The sequence below is a fragment of the Martes martes genome (genome assembly GCF_963455335.1).
Source record: "Martes martes genome assembly, chromosome: 15".
Classification (NCBI taxonomy): domain Eukaryota; kingdom Metazoa; phylum Chordata; class Mammalia; order Carnivora; family Mustelidae; genus Martes; species Martes martes.
Window position 1 is genome coordinate 758,375 of NC_137903.1, and position 15,363 is coordinate 773,737.

At 66.4% G+C, this 15,363-nt stretch overlaps 1 protein-coding gene across 1 annotated transcript; it reads right to left on the reverse strand.

Annotated features, from left to right (window-relative positions):
* Positions 1–6,893: 6,893 nt before the first annotated feature.
* Positions 6,894–14,300, reverse strand: UBE2Q1 (ubiquitin conjugating enzyme E2 Q1). Its single transcript, XM_080823759.1, has 13 exons — positions 13,831–14,300; positions 11,597–11,701; positions 11,171–11,275; positions 10,715–10,765; positions 9,280–9,420; positions 9,024–9,108; positions 8,750–8,810; positions 8,514–8,604; positions 8,347–8,405; positions 8,204–8,252; positions 8,007–8,102; positions 7,770–7,836; positions 6,894–7,380 (listed from the first exon to the last, which is right to left on the reverse strand). Exons 1-13 carry the CDS (start codon positions 14,155–14,157, stop codon positions 7,349–7,351), a joined length of 1,269 nt encoding a protein of 422 aa, XP_080679885.1. The 5' UTR covers positions 14,158–14,300; the 3' UTR covers positions 6,894–7,348.
* Positions 14,301–15,363: the final 1,063 nt, after the last annotated feature.

The following is a 15,363-nucleotide window of genomic DNA, read 5'->3' on the forward strand; positions in this document are numbered from 1 at the left end:
AAATAAGAAAATGTCGGATAGCAAGTATTAGCCAGAATTAAGAGGAGGTGATGTGATGGGGAAGTGGTCACTTCTCTAGATGACTCGTAGGACAGCATATGTGAGAAGTGGCATCTCTGTGGAGGTCTGGACAATAGGTCAGAGTCAACCCTGTGGAGAGCAGGGGAAGAACATCCCAGAACATTCCAGACAGGTGGAGCACCTACAGAGGCCCCAGTGTGGGGCACAGCAGGGGCAGTGGAGGGCAGGCACAGAGGACGTCTGTGGAAGGAGGATCAGATCACAGGGGCCTTGGTGAGTCCCAGCAGAGACTTTGGGTTTTATGTGTGAGCACGGTGGGAATGGTCGGAGGATGTCAACCCGGGGAGTAGTGGGATCTGAATTTGGTGTGTCTGTGGGGGGACGCGGTGGGGGCCCGTGGAGGTTCTGGGGCAGCAGGGAAGTGTCCGGATGCTGTTGCCTGGCCCGGGTCGGGGAGGGTGCCGGCTGGTACCGGGGGGATGGGCTGGGCAGAGAGAAGCACGAGAGCCCCTGGCTGGCTTGCCGGCGGCCGCGATGCACAGAGCTGGTGGGGAGAGGACGGCAGCCTCAGCCAGCAGGTAGGTCGTGACACTGTTTGTGCAGCTGCAGGAAGCCGCCCCGTGGTGGACGTGCTGCGTGGGTGCGGGGGCCCCTCCGCGCTCCAGTGCCGTCCCGGGGATGGCCGGGGCCGGATCCCTGCAACGCTGCGGGTACTGACTGCACTGGAGGTCCGGTGGGGGGTTCGAGGAGAGAGGACCGGGTAGGGAGCGTCCACTGGGGGAGAAAGAAAGTAAGTGTCTAGGGCTTCGTGGCGGGATCGTGGCAGCAGTGTCGGCAGGTGGATTTATGGGTTTCACCAGGGCTGGGGGTTTTCGGTCCAGAGCAGTGGAGAAGCCACATGGCTCAGGGGAGGCCAGGGGCGTCGTCGTGAGTGGCAGGGCTCCAGCCTGGCCTCCAGCATGACCATCGGCCCCCTTCCTCCCTCTGAGGGACCAGCGCACCTCCCAGGCCAAGCATTCCCGGACTAATGTGGCTGCCAGTCTTGGGGGGGCCCCCTGGCAGCGGCTGCCCTCCCCACCTCCCCATTTCTGGATGCCCTTTCTTGGCTCAGGACACTGACAAGAAAGGGGACGTGGGAGTGGGAGTCCCCGGAGGGAGCGCGGAGGGAGCTCCGCCCTAGCCCCGCAGTGGGGCTGCCGGTGCCATCTCCAGAGCTACTCGGAGTGAGTCCACGTACAAACCAATGAAACACCACCGTGCCAAGCGATGCGTTTTCTTGCTCTAGGTTTTGGAGAAAGCTTTTGGTCAAGGACTCCCCAGACCACCAGTGAGATTCTGAGCTGCCCCCTGTTCCCAGGACACGTCTTTCCAGCTCCTGCTCTCCCTGGCCCAGCACCCTTCCAGCTGGTGCCACGTTGACCCCTCCGTGTAGGACGGGTCTGTCCTCTAGGAGACGTTCTCCGTTACAGAAGACCCACCCAGCCAAGCGTCTGCACGCAGCGGTGGTCTGCAGGCTGCCGCACGGAGGGACCAGTTTCACCACCCGCGCTCTCCTACCGCTGAGAGGGGGCCGGAGAGGGGGCCGGAGCCTGGCGGGGGCAGGGGTGCGGCGGTCACGCGATGGCCCTGGTGCCTCCAGGACTCCGGTGTCTGCTCTCCAGCTTGCACACGGCTCACTCCTAGCGCTCCTGTGGTTTCGGGGAGCCCGCGGCGTGGAGGACAGCCTTCTGTGTGGTTCCCATGGATGAGGTTCTCAGAGGTGCGGCGAGGACAGCAGGACAAAAGCCACCGCACATGTGGCTCAGTCCCTGGCAAGTGGGGCAGGGACGGTACTGGGCTGGGAGTGTTCCGGAAGTCCTTGGTCAGACCCGGCTGTGAGGCTGGGATGCACGGAGACCTAACCCGTCTGTTCTCTGTTCTGCCTGGGGCCGGCCTGGGACGCCCCCGCAGCAGAGCCCCAGGGGAGATTTGGCCGGTGCTTAGCCCTGGGGGCAGGGACTGGGGCTGAGACCTGTGTCCTGGGTCATGGAACATGCACACCTGCATCCTTCGGGAGCCCACAGGTCATGGTGGCCGGCTCAGAGTCCCCCTGGTCTCGTTTCTGCCCGGCGCGCCCCTTCCCACCCTCCCGGCCCTGTGCCCCAGCATGGCGGTCACCAAGGGCCCTTGTCCCTCTTTCTGCTGGGGCTGGGGCCTGGCCCTCCTGCTCCAGCGACTGTCCTGCTGCGTTCGACTCCGTCTCCGGTGCCTGCCCTCCCCCAGAGGCTCCTTCCTTGCACTGCTCGTGATGCTTCCGAGCCCTGAGCTGGTCCCCACACGTAGTGTTGGCGGGAAGGTGGGGCTGCTCGTGTCCAGCATTGTCCCCCAGACCCCTTTCCTCTCGGCTACTCAAACCACCGAACCATGGGCTCGGGGTCTTCTCATGGGGCCTTCCTGGATGAGCCTGGTGACAACGGGGGCCAGTCCCCGGCTGTGGCCTCGGCTCGGTTCCGTGGGGCAGATCTGCAGCACCAGCTCTGGGCGGCCTCCAGAGATGGATGGTCATGGAATGTGGTGCAGAGGGTGAGGCCCGTGGCCTTTGTGCCCCCTGCAGACTCTGCATGGGGCCCCGGGGGCACCGCGTAGCCCTACCCGGCTGACCCCGCCGCAGGGTGCCGTCTGGGGGATGACGGCCGGCCTGGGACAGGTGCATGCCTGGCAGGGCTGGGGCCTGGGCGTGCAGCCTGGACTCAGAACCGCTCCTCTCTGCTCCCTCCTTCCAACTCTGCGTTCTCGGCAGCGTATGCTCTCAAGATCCCGCCGCTCAGTGCTCCAGGAAGGGAGAAGCTGCTCGGCCGGGCCCTGCCTTCCAGCCCTCCTGTTGAGGGTGCTGTGACCACCCCGGGAGCAACGACCACCCCGGGAGCAACACCATCCTCTCCTCCCTCCCTCCCTCGGCCAGGTGCTGGGTACTGGACCGGGTGGGTGCCTGTGGTCATTCTCAGCGACTTTGGTCGGTGGGCTCCCCTCCCTGCGCGGTCCCTGTGCAGGCTGGACGGACGACTTCTGAGCCAACACCCCCCCCGACTCAGCCTATCGTGCTGGAGAAAGGGGGTGAGCCTCCACCCTTCTGAGACTTGATGGGCTTCAGCAGGACAGCCAGGGGACGGCAGAGGGGCAGCAGGGGACAGCAGAGGGGGCAGCAGGGGGCAGCAGAGGGGACAGCAGGGGACAGCTGAGGGACAGCAGAGGGCAACAGCTAAGGGACAGCAGGGGCAGCTCAGAGACAGCAGAGGGCAGCAGAGGACAGCCAAGGGGCAGCAGGGGGCAGCAGGGGACGGTAGGGGGCAGCAGAGGCCTCAGGGTGCCTCTCAGTGTCTCTTCCCCCCCCCGTTTTTGGAGCTGCCCCTTGCATATTTGCTTTGTGCCGGGGGGCCTCAGTGCTGCCCGAAGTCTGCGGTCTGTGGTACAGAGCGGGGAGCGCAGCCCCCCCCCTTCTGCCAGAGCCTCTCCGCTTTCCTGTGTCACGTACGTTGAGTTTTGCTCAGTTTCCCTGGGAAAGGAATCCATTATGGAAGAAAACTAGGATCTGGAAACCACTGATGGACGTGGGCTCTCCTGACCAGCTGTTTCTTCAGATCCGAACACCTGTCGGGGCATTTTCACATCCTTGAGAGGGCGCGGCCTCTCCTCTGCTCCGCCTTTTGTCTGGGGTGGGGTTCAGTGGGGTGGGAAAGGTAGCGTGGGGGGGGGGTTGCGAGGAGGGCAGGGGTGGAGGGCACACAGGAAGAGGGAAAGGCCCCTCCCCGAAGCACCCAGGTGAGGGCGAGGGTCCCGGCGGCGGGGTGCCCCCCAGAGGTCATCTTGGGTCACTGCATGCAGAGGGCCCCAGCGGCCTAGCATGGGGAGTGCCCGGCTGCGGCCAGGGCCTAGGAGCTCCCGCCAGGCGCCTGACTGCTTGGGGTGGGAGGAGCCCAGGCCCGGAACAGCAGCTCCCAGACGGGCCGAGGGGCCGGGGTGCCTGCCCCAGGCTGGGGGCGCTCAGCTCCGGTGTGGATGTTGAGAGGGCTCGGAGAGGTCAGGCGGACTGACAATTTCCCCCCTCAGGGAGGAGGACAGCGAGGTTCAGAAAAGTGACAGGAGCTTATAGCTGGGGACGGGCCTGAGGGCCGACTCTGTGGGGCCGGTTCCGTGCATTCACGCGGCCCCGCGTTGGGGGCCACGCGGCGGGACCGAGCGAGGGAAGGCCTCGGAGCAGGGTGCCTGGCCCCGCTCCCCGCACAGAGGAGCAGCTCGCTCCCGGCCTCTCTGCTTTCCAGCCTCGGGCCCTCCAGCAAGGGCGCTCAGCCCCGAGCTGAGGGAGCACAGTCCGGGGCCCCAGACGGCCCCACCAGGCGGTGTGCAGTCCCGGATCCCTGCCGCGACTGCAGGCACAAGACTGAGGCCTCCTTTGATGGGCTCTTCCTGCCCTCCCCTCCCACGCCCGCCGCACGGACATCTGGGGTCAGGCCGCCCGCGGAGCCTGCCGCGACTGGCACAGACTTGCCAGTCCGCCGCTGCCCCCCTTTCTCCCCCACGGCCTCACCTCGGGCCACCCAGCTTTCCTGATGTGCTGTGCAGACACTTGGGGTTCCCGCTGGGTTTCCCCTCGCATCCTGGTGTTTGGACCTTGGAGGTAACTGCCCACATCTAAGGTTGTCGGTCCATCCGGCCCCCGGCGCTCTGGGGCAGGTCACCTGGGCCCAAGGGCACACCTTGACCTGGAGATCCCCTAGAGACAAGCTGAGGTCATGGGGGGGGTGGGGCGGGGCGGGGCTTCCTTCCCACTGAGACTCTCTCTCTTCAAGTCACACATCCCCACGGTCAGCATGCGCCTTCCCCATCCCATTCTGTGTCCCTGGTCCTTAAGCACAGGGCACTCTTGAGGCCTTGGGGTGAGAAGACCACCAGTGCCAGGATTGCTCCGACCCCCATTTGGCCCTGACCCCCAGCTCACCTCTCAGGAGCCGTGTCCCCGCGTCTCAAGCTCCGGCTCAGCCTCAGCGCCTGAGCCACACCCGGGAGGCTTCCGCGAGTCGGCGCCGGAGGTAGCCTGTGGGTCCTCCCCATGTCTCTTCTGGGCGCCCCCAGAGCATGACAAGAAGTTGCCCTGAGATTCCGGAGAACGGAGGGGCCCACGTTCGGTCTTCCTGGCATTCCAGGCGAGAATCGGGAGCCTTGCAACAAGCTGTCACCTTGGTGAACGAACAATGGCAGGTTTCAGGGGTTGGGGTGTTGCTCCCCGTGTAGCCGCCCTCCGAGCCCCTCCTCCGGACCCACTGTGGTGGGTCAGAAGCTGCCGCCTCCCGCGAACCCCGCCTCGAGGTGTCGTGCGGTGACCTGAGGAGCACGGTTCATCTCTCCTTGTCTTCCTAGCGGAGAGAACATTGATTCAGGGTGTTACGAAACTCTCTGTGCTTAGGAACATCGCTACAACACTTCATGCAGGTCATCATGGAGGGGAGTGTTAAGTCTGATGGGAAAGGTGGAGGGTTCTCTCCCGCTCGGTGCTCCCGGCTCCCGGGTGCGGTGCCTCCCTGCACACCAGTGGACACGGACCCCACTGGCCCTTCAGTTGTCGTCGGGGGGCGGCCGGCTGGCTCTGTCGGTGGAGGGTGTGACTCTGGGTCTCGGGGTCGTGAGCTCGAGCCCCTCACTGGGTGTGATGAGTTAAATAAATAAATCTAAAAAAAAAATTTTATCAGAGCCAAACTATTTAAATAATTTTATTTGTTTCATCCTTTGGTAGATGAGAAAATACATTACAAAATACATTGTACAGAGAACAGCTCACAGTACACATTACTAGAAACACCGACTACATCCCAGCCAGGGCTGGTGTAAGTTCAGAACAAAGCCACAGAGGCCTCGAGACCCAGATTCCAGCTCTATGGAGTGTTTCCCCCTTGATCTCAGCCTCCGTGGGCATTAGCACCTGCGGCAGGTGGGTGTGGGCAGAGCTGGCAGCCTCTCCCTGCGCCCGAAGCAGCGACACTTAGGGTCCCAAAGGGAACGGAAGGTGGGGGGGAATGGCCAGGGTCTCCGACAAAGCGGGACAGTGTTGGCGTCCTGCAGGCCCCTGGTCCTCAGCCCGGGCTCCCCCACTTCAGCCGTCGCCGGCCTTGCCCGGCCCACCCCCCAGCCTGCAGGCAGACGGCCCAGGGGCAGGCTCACGGGTGGGTGGCAGGCAGCGTCCCCTGCTGGTCCGCACAGCATCACACGGCCTCCCCACCTCCCTCTCCCCTGACCAGCAGTTCCCAGAGCCGGGGTGAGGCCCCGGGGGCTCAGAATGAGCTCCTGGAAGCTAACCTTCCCAGCAGGACCCACCTCAGGCCAGCAGCTTCAAAGAACCCCCAATTCTCCGGGCCAGACAACCTGCTTCGGAGCTCTGCCCATCTTCCCGTGTGAGCCTGACGGAGCGAGAGGTCCGAGCCGTCACTCTGGGCCGGGGCAGGCCCGTCCGAGGCAGGGGAGCCGGGGAGCACCACACCCCCCACCCCTCCATTCATTTTGAAGCAATTCTCTGAAGCGGCCTCTCCAGACTCCGTCCTCACTTTCTCTTAGAAATTTGGAAACATCTGTGACTAGTAGGAAAAGTCGTCGCATCGACCGTCAGTGCAACCCGCCCTGTCGTGGCTCAGCGGGCAGGCTCTGCGTTCCGAGGGGACAAGTGCTGGTCGCTCCAAGGGGGCCTCCGGGAGAAACCTGGGGGCGAGCCAGGCAAGCCTCCGCAGCAAACTGCAGCCTCTCCTCCAGCCGCCGGGCCCTGCCCCTCCCCCACCGCCCAGACAGCGGGGGAGGGGGGGATGGGGGGCGGGAGGTGGAAGAAAAAGAAAGATGAGTCAAGACCAGCATCTTCAAATTAACAAACTGTAATTGTTTTCCCAAAGATACATTTTTTTTCATACACATCCATCATACACTGTAACCAAAAAAAGCAGTGTACATGAAATAAGAGAAAATAAATTAAAAATCCATAGCATAGGTAAGGAGGCTCTAGTCTGGAGCACGGCTGAGTTTCCAGCAATAGAAGGAGGCTCGAAAGTCTCTTTTAGAAGAATGCCTGCTAGCAGGGGTTCCAGCCAGGTGGTCGTTGGTCTGTCAGTCAGTCTGGAGCACTTGGAACAGGTCTGTCTGCTGTTTTCCTTAGCGTTTAGAATAGCCGTCGCTGTCCTGCATCAGGGCAGAGCTATCACGTCCAGGAAAAACGAGGGAGGGAACCACAGAGGCGGCGTGAGATCCGAATACAGCATTCAAAGGGAATTGGTCCAGTGGCGCCTGGGGAGGAGGGAGGGACGGTTCTCCGGGTTTAGCCATCTTCCTTGGGGGGTGTGTACCAGCCTGCAGAGAAAAGCCAGGGGACAGTCACCGGGCGTAGGCCTGAGCCTGCCCTCCCAGCCCCGTCCCCGAGGGCACCTCCAGGGTCATGGGTGAGAAGATCCCACCAAGGGTTCCCAGTGTGGGGACTGGGAACCTGCCCGCCGTGAGAGGACACCGCGACACAAGCTTTCTGGAAAGGTGGTCGGGCGGAGGGCAGCACTGAGCCCCGCGCCAAGGACGGGCAGGCGCTGCTCCTCTGGGAACGGAGGGAGTGGAAGTCGGCACCGGCAGCCCTTCTCAGGAGGACAGGGCGGGCACGGGGCTCGCAGGGAGTAACGCCGCAGGAGCCAAAGACAGGGTTCTTGAGCTCTGGCGGGGAGTGACGACCCGGGGTCCTGGCCGCAGCTCACCGTTCTTCTCGTGGATCTGCACCAGGGACTTGTAGGACTGCTGTGCTCTCGTCAGGCTGTACTGGGACTGGGACAGGAGGCCACCATCAACGTGGCGGGCCAGAGACCCCGGCCCCCGGCCCGGCGCTCCGTGGACCCCGGCGCCCCCTGCTCCCGGCCCGCTCGGCAGGGCGCCAGCCAGAGGCCTCGCCGCGCGGTCCGGTCCCGCGCGAGCGGCCCCGCGACCCGGCTCCTCACCTTGTTGGCTCCGAACTGCACGCGCGCCTTTCCCTTCACCAGCGTGGCGCTGATCTGCATGATCACGGACTCGATGGAGTAGGCGCTGCTCCAGCCCTGGGGACGGGGGGTGGGGGTGGGGGGGGTGGGGGTGGTCAGGAGGCCGTCTAGAGGCACCGGCGGGTGCAGGCCCGGCCCGGCCATAGGCCCCCGCTCACCTGCTTGGTGAGGAGCTCCATGCAGATGGCACCTCCGCCCAGAACGTACCTGCAGACGAGGGTCCGTCAGGCGGCTGCGGCCGGCCACAGCCCCACGTCCCCGCCCCCGCACCCCCCCCCCCCGCCCCCGCCGAGCCACTCACCCTCCTGAGAGGACAGGAGACACAACCCTGACAAACGGCGGGTCGAAGGGGAAGTTATCCTGCGAGAGAGACGGAGACGCTGTCAGGGGGCGACGTGCCCCCGGGCCTGCCCGCCCGAGGCGAGGACGGCGCCCGGCCGATGGAGGAGCCGCCAAGGCAAGTCTTACTTTGAAGGAAAAGTTGAGGAGAATGAAGTCTGCTCCTTCCTTCTCTTTGAGAATCTGGAGATCGTTGTGCAAAGCGCTGTCCTGGTCGACTCTGAGAAGCAAGGAGTGTGGGCTCAGACGCTGGGCCCCGCCCAGGGGCCCCGCCCAGGAGCCCCGCCACGGCTCTGTGCCCCCCAGGCCGCTGCCCCCCCCCAGGCCGCTGCCCCCCCCCCAGGCCGCTGCCCGGCCGCACTCACTTGAGGAGTTTCACGTTCCAGTCGTACAGACTGTCATTCACGAGTTCGACTGCATAGTTTCCTGGGAAGAGGAAGACCACGGGCGGGTCAGGAAGGCCCGACGCAACCCCGCCCAGGCCGACGGAACGGAGACCCGAGGCTCCAGGTCCACCCCAGGCGGACACGCGTACGACCTAAGCTGCGGACTTGAGGCGCCAGATTCGTGGCCCGAAAGGCTCCCGTAGCCCCCGCGTACCCCAGCACTTCTCGGGGCCCCTCCGTGACACGCACTCACCGCCTTTGAAACTCTGTGACCGGTATATATCCCTGAGCTCCTTCATGAGCCGGTCAGTGGCCTGCACCGAGCCAGACACCGCGCCCTGCACGGGAGAGCACGCGCGCTGGAGACACGGGGCCGGCGGACCCGCCGCAGCCCGCCCGGGGGAAGCGTCCGCTCCCCACCCCGACGTGCCGGGCCTCCCCCGCGCCGCCCCCCGCCCCGGCCAGCACCCAGCAGCCCCCTGCCCACCTCTCCCGGGGAAGGCACGTACGTTTAAGTAATCTTGCCTCTGGTTCTTCTTAATCTTCTCCAGGATGGCCAAGTTTTCCTTTCCGATGCCGTCGTCCTCGGACCTCCTGCCCTCGGCCGGCTCCTCCTCTTTCATCTCGTAGTGGTCCAGGTCTTCCGCGTCCTGGGGCGGCGCGGCCGGGCGGCAGGAAGGAAGAGAACCGGCTCGAGCTGTGCAGGGGCCGCCGTCCTCCCTGTCCCGTCCCGGCCCGTCCCAAGCCACGGGCGAGGGAACAGCAGCGCGTCCGTCCGGCTGGGGACCGCAGCGCCCCTCCACGGCTGCGGCGGGTCCCGGCCAGACTCCCTCCGCGATCTGACGGTCTCGGGCGGCAGAACCACACAAGGACCCAGGGAGGCAGGCAGAGACTCGGCCGTCTTGTTCCCTAGAAGGACCCTGCTGCAGCCGTCCCTAAAACTCTCCCTTGGCAGCGACAGTTCCTCCGGGAGTCCTAGAATGACTCTGCCTGACGCTGTGACTTGAAGCTCACATCTCACTGGGTCCCTAGGGTTCCCAGGAGTTCTCAGGGCTGCGGCTCCCGCCAAGACCGGGTCAGAAGACTCCCACCCGCCCTGTCGGTGCGAGGGCTGGGCCAGGCTGCTGACACGGTAATGAGGGAGGGGTTGAGGTCAACAACGGAACGAGCCCCTCACCCCACTCCGGAGGGGGCGGGGAGACGCACAGGCTGCCCGCCTCGTGCAGAAGCTGCGACCCCAAGGCCACGGAGCGAGCAGCTCACTCCAGCAGGACGTGGTGACTGCCAGCCCCTCTAGTTGCCCCAGCGGCTGCCCTCCCCAGAATGCCCGCCGCGTGCTGGGTGCTGTCCTCGGCGCCACACTCTGGCTCAGCCACTTCTCCCCGTCCCCACAACGCTGCGCGGTCGTCAGCCCCCCTGCCCAGCCCAGATGGCAGCGGCCAGGGAGGCTCCCTGGCGCCCACAGTGACAGCGGAGCTACGACCCGATGCTCCATGGGCCCCGAAGCTCAGGCTGCTGACCACTGTGGAACGGCCCGTGAGGGCCCGTGACTGCGGAGACCGGGTCGGGGGGTTCCGCACTTGCCGCCCACTGCCTGGTGCACCCCACGCACAGCAGCCGGGCCCGCGCAGGAGCCACCGCGGTCCCGGCCCACAGGCGAGAAAGCCGCAGCCCAGGGAGACACGGCGAAGCTCCCCAGCAGGACACAGATGCGCGTGGGTCCCACGGCAAGGCCCCGCAGCCGTCCTGCTGACCCCGTGGCTCAAAGGCGCGGGGGCGGGGGATGGGGGCGGGCCCGTTTCCTACAACACCGACTGCTCCTCTGGGTCAGTAAGTCTGTCCTTAGTCTTCCCTACTCTAGACTGCGGCGCCGTAAACAGTGGGTGCTCAGGACCGCCAACTGCAAGGGCTGCCCACCACCGCCGCCCCGGGGGGCGCCCCTACCTCTGGCATCTCCTCATCTTCGTCTTCAGAAGACAAGTCCTCCTGCGTGCACTGCGGAGGGGTGAGGGCAGCGGTCAGAGCCCCGGGTCTGGCGTTGGGGTGCCTGCCCGCACACCCCGACCTCTCCGCCAGCCAGGTCAGAAAGGAAGCCACAGCCCAGGGGGCTGCTAAGAACCCCCCTTCTGCCTCCAGACTGAGGCCGTGCTCTGGGTTCTTAGCGAGGGGTCTGGGTCCCCAGTGGCTACCCACTGCTGCCCCTTCCTCTCAAACTGAAGACGCTGCCCGTCGGTAAGCGTGACAGACAAGGCCACTGGTGCCTCAGTGGGAGACGGAGCACCGAGAGCCACGACCCGGTACGTGTCCAGCGGGGCCGGGAGGGGAGAGACCTGGGGCGGGCGCGCGTCAGCGGGCAGGTGCTCAGCGAGCGCGGTCCCGGGGCCGCCCCGTGCCGCTCACCTGCTCTGCCGGCAGGGGCTGGTCCAGCATCTCCACGTCCGGGTGCTGAGGGAGATTGTAGAGCTTACACAGGTCGGAGATGATCCGCTTCAGATGCTGCAGCAGCTGGGGTCGCGACCGTGGGGGTGGGGTCACACGCCCGTCCCCACCCGCTCCGCACAGGGCGCGCGTGAGCTCCTAACTGTCCCCCCGCCCCCGCGGTACCTAGTTCTCTGAATCCTGGGGAGCAGGTGCCTGTGGGGGGCCTTCACGGGACCCGTGCCGGGTCGGGCGCAAGGCTCTCCCTCCAGCTTCGGAAAGCACCTCTCCTGAGGAGTCTGCCCCCAGGTGTGCCCTTTCCAGGTCCGTCTCCCTGTCACAGGGCGTCTCCGTAACAGGGGCCTCCCAGCAAGAAAGAGCCCCCCGCCCGGCACCCTGGCCTCTCACCAGAGTATTCCCTTTCTTTATGTCCACCAGCCTCTCCAAGACAGCGGCCAAGTTTGGGTCATCGGACTCCACTGACCAGATGGGGGGCACAGCAGGGTAGGACTCCTAAGAGGAGAAAGCAGCGACAGTGGTCAAGACGGGAGACCCCGGAAAGGGCTCCATTTTGCCTGCCTCCTCCCCACATTTCTAGTCCCTCTGTCCCTCCTGCCCCCAACAGAAGTTCGGTATAACCAAACACCCTCCCAACAAACCCCAGACCAGAAATCATCCCCGAGGGGACCCTTTCCAAAAAGCCTGAAGGCTTTTCTCTCTTCTCAGGCGCAGGCATCTGAGACAGCGCCCATGGTGGGGGGGTCTCCTCTCCACAGCGCTGCCAGGGCAGGCTCTCCCACCCCCCGCACAGAGCCCTCCAGCCCCGTCGCTCCTCAAATCCCACGGTCCGTTCAGGAAGGGGTTCCCTCATCACAACCACACTAATGTGGAAACAAGCAAAGGTTGCAGATCACTTTCGCTTTAGCTGGGGAAAGAGACAAACTAACTAGACTGCGTCTCCAGAACCTAGGAGAAAGAAGCAAGAAGACTCTTCCCCACCTGGGTCACCCCCAGCAGACGCCCTGGAAGGCTGGTTCTCCCCATGGCTCCCTTGGGAGCCTGCCACCCTCTCCGCCCAGCGTAGGCTGCAGGGCTCCGCACGGCAGGCTGGAAGAAGCCTACGCTGCTAGCATTCCCAGCATTCCTGAGCCACGGTGCCAAATGCAGCCTGACCAGACTCCCCCTCTGCCCAAACCCAGGGGCCCAGGTCAGGCTGAGTCTCCCTTGCAGGGGCCACGGGGAGTCTGCTGGAGAACCTCCTCACGGAACTTCCTCCCAAGCACAAAGCCAGGTGATGGCCTCTGGCCGCTAAAAGGGGGCAAACCTACTCTCCAGGAGCTGAAGTCCGATATAGGAAGAGAAGTCAGCTCCTGGGGCGTCCACCCACATCAGGGAAACCTACCCGCTTTCTACTGGGGGACTTAGCCCCGTCACGGCGCTAACCCTCGATGCTAGAAAGACCGATCACAAAAAAGATGATCAAGTCTTCACCCAGTCCTTCAATCTCAACTTTTTAGTGCGAAAAAAGTGGAGGAAGGAAGAAATGGGACGTGCGTTTTGGTGGGGCACCGTCCAACCCAGGCCAAGGCTTGCCATACCCCTTGACCTGGTTTGATGGAGGAAAAGGGACAGAAAAGAAGAACCACGTAAATTGCAATCACACCCCCAGGTACCCAGACCACTCCAGTCTACAGTCAGCCCGCCTGCCCCCTGGCTCCCTAGCGCCCCTGGCAGGGAGGATGCTATCACGGCAGGTAAGATCAACCAGTATCAACCCATGCCTAGCACGGAGAAACCTCCCCAGATTATCCCTCGCTGACCCTCCTCCAGGGGCATCTGAGGGTGCACAGGCTGGGGACACGTAGGGTGTCTCCTAGATGAGCAAGCCTAGCACAGCATGATGTTCACTGGGGAGAAAAGGGGCCGTTACTGCTCAGAACCAAGGGGATGGTCCTCCCACCTCATCACCAGGAAAGGCAGCCACCCGGGACAACTGGAGATACCCCAGGGCACAGGAGCGGAGTGGCAGATCTGCCACCAGCGGGGGCAAGAGGAGAGTTAGAGGTTACACTGGAATGGAAGGGGAACCAAGGGGGGAAAAAAAAAAGACTCCACGATCTGCGGATCTCCACTTGGTCATATTCAGGGAGCAAAGGGGGTTTCCTGAAAGGTGCCCGGGCAGGGATCCCACAGGTGGCAACGGCCTAAGTCAAAGGTACGACCGGCCAGGGGGCATCCCTGAATCGTGCGGGACTCCAGGCCAGGGAGGTCCCTGCGGCTGAGCTCAGGGCAGAGGCCTGGAGCCCCGCGATGACAGCAGGGGAAGAAAGGGCCTTCGCAGGCGGCAAGGCGAAGTCGCGAGGGCCCAGATCACGACCCTCGGGATGCGGGTGAGCGGAAGGGGCCAGTCGAGGCGCCATATGTCGGGGCGCCCCTCGCCACCAAGGGTCCGTGGCCGACTCCGGGCGCACGGCACAAGCTCCAGCGGCGGCAGCAAGTGGGGCCCGCGGGGACGGGGCCGACCCCGAGACCGGGGGGGGGGGGGGCTGGGCCTCCCGGGTCCTCGGAGAGCACGAAGCTGTGCGGGGTGGTCCCGAGTCCCTGACAAGGGGCCCCGCACGGGCGCGCCGAGGGGTCCTCACCGTGATGTTGCAGTGGATGCGGACGGGATCCCCGGGCACCGGCCCCCGCGGGGGCAGATGCGGTCCGGGCGCGGCCCCCGCCCCGGCCCCTCCAGCCCCGGCCAGCAGGAACTCGCAGCTCAGCTCGTCCAGGCAGGCGCTGGCAATGCGGAAGCGCTCGTGGCCGCGGTGGAAGATGGACTCGAGCAGCTTCAGCTCACGCCTCAGGCAGGGCCCCGGCCCCGGGCCCCCCCCCGGGCCGCCCCCGGCCCCCGGCGCCGCCCCCTGGCCCCCCAGCTGCTGCCCCGGCCCCGGCTGCTGCTGCCCCTGCGGCTGCGGCTGCTGCATCCTCCGCTCCGCTCCGCTCCGGGGCCGGCGGGCCGGGAGCCTCCGGCCTCCGCTCGGGCTCCGCCGCCGCCGCCGCCGCCGCCGCCGCCGCCGCGGTCCGCACTTCCTGATCCCCCCTTCGCCAAGATGGCGCCGCCGCCGCCTCCGGGACGGGGCCCCCCCGCTCGCCGGCCCCCAGCCGCCGGAAGCCGCGCGCCCCTCCCCCTCCGCTTCGGCGGCCCGCCCCGCCCCTCACGTGACCGCGCGGCGCCGGCCTCCCTCACGTGACCTCTCCCTCTCGCCCGCCCCCTGGCGCTCGCCCGCCGTCCTCCGCACGTGACCTAGGGGCTTCGGGCCCGGCGCTTTCGGGGCCTGGGCGCGTGCTTACGCACGTCGTGCGCGCGCGCTCCCGTCGGCCCCGCCGGCGCTCCTCTGTCACGTGCCCGGGCGCCGCGTGCTCCCGGCGCCCCCCACCCGCTCCCCGCGCGGACCCCGCCTCCTGCCCCGGCGTGTGGGTCCCGCCCGGGCCTGCGCGCGCGTGGGGCCCTCCCGGCGCCCGTGGGGACCGCGTGGCGGCTGCGGCGGCCGGCGGGGCGGCGGCTCGGGGGCGGCCACGGGGGGGCCTGCGGCCTGGTCCCCGCCCCGCCGGCCGCGTGACCTTGGGCTCGTCCCCGCCCCTCTGAGCCTCAGTTTCCCCGTCTGCGCGGAGGCTGCGGGCCGGCTGTGCGCGCCGCGCCTGCCCCGAGCGACTGCGGGCGGCCCAGGGGAGACGCCGGGGCGGGGTCCGGTCCCTGCCGTCCGCGGCGAGCTCGGCCGCTGACCCTCCGCCGCGTGCGCCCCGCGGGCGGGGACGAGGCCGGGCGCCGCGTGGGCTTCCCTCGGGGCCTGGGCGCTCGCGCCGGCCTGACCGACCCCCGCGGGGCCTGGGCGGCGGCCGCGGCCGGTCGCAGTGGCCCTCGCCCTCGCTAGGGGGCGCGGTCACGAGGCCCGGGCGCCCGACGCCCCGGGGCCCGCGGCCGGCCTCTGCGCCCCGGGGCCCGGCTTAGCCTGCGGCGGGGCCCGCTCTGCCCGCCTCGGAGCGCGCCGGCCGGCCGCCCCCTGCCCCCGCGCTGAGAGGAGCTGCGCTCTGCCGGGGGCGGGCTGCGGACCCCGGGCCGGGCTCCTCGTCCCCTGGTCGGCGGCGGCGGACACGTGGAGCTCGGGGCGTCTGGAGGCGCGTCCTGCCCC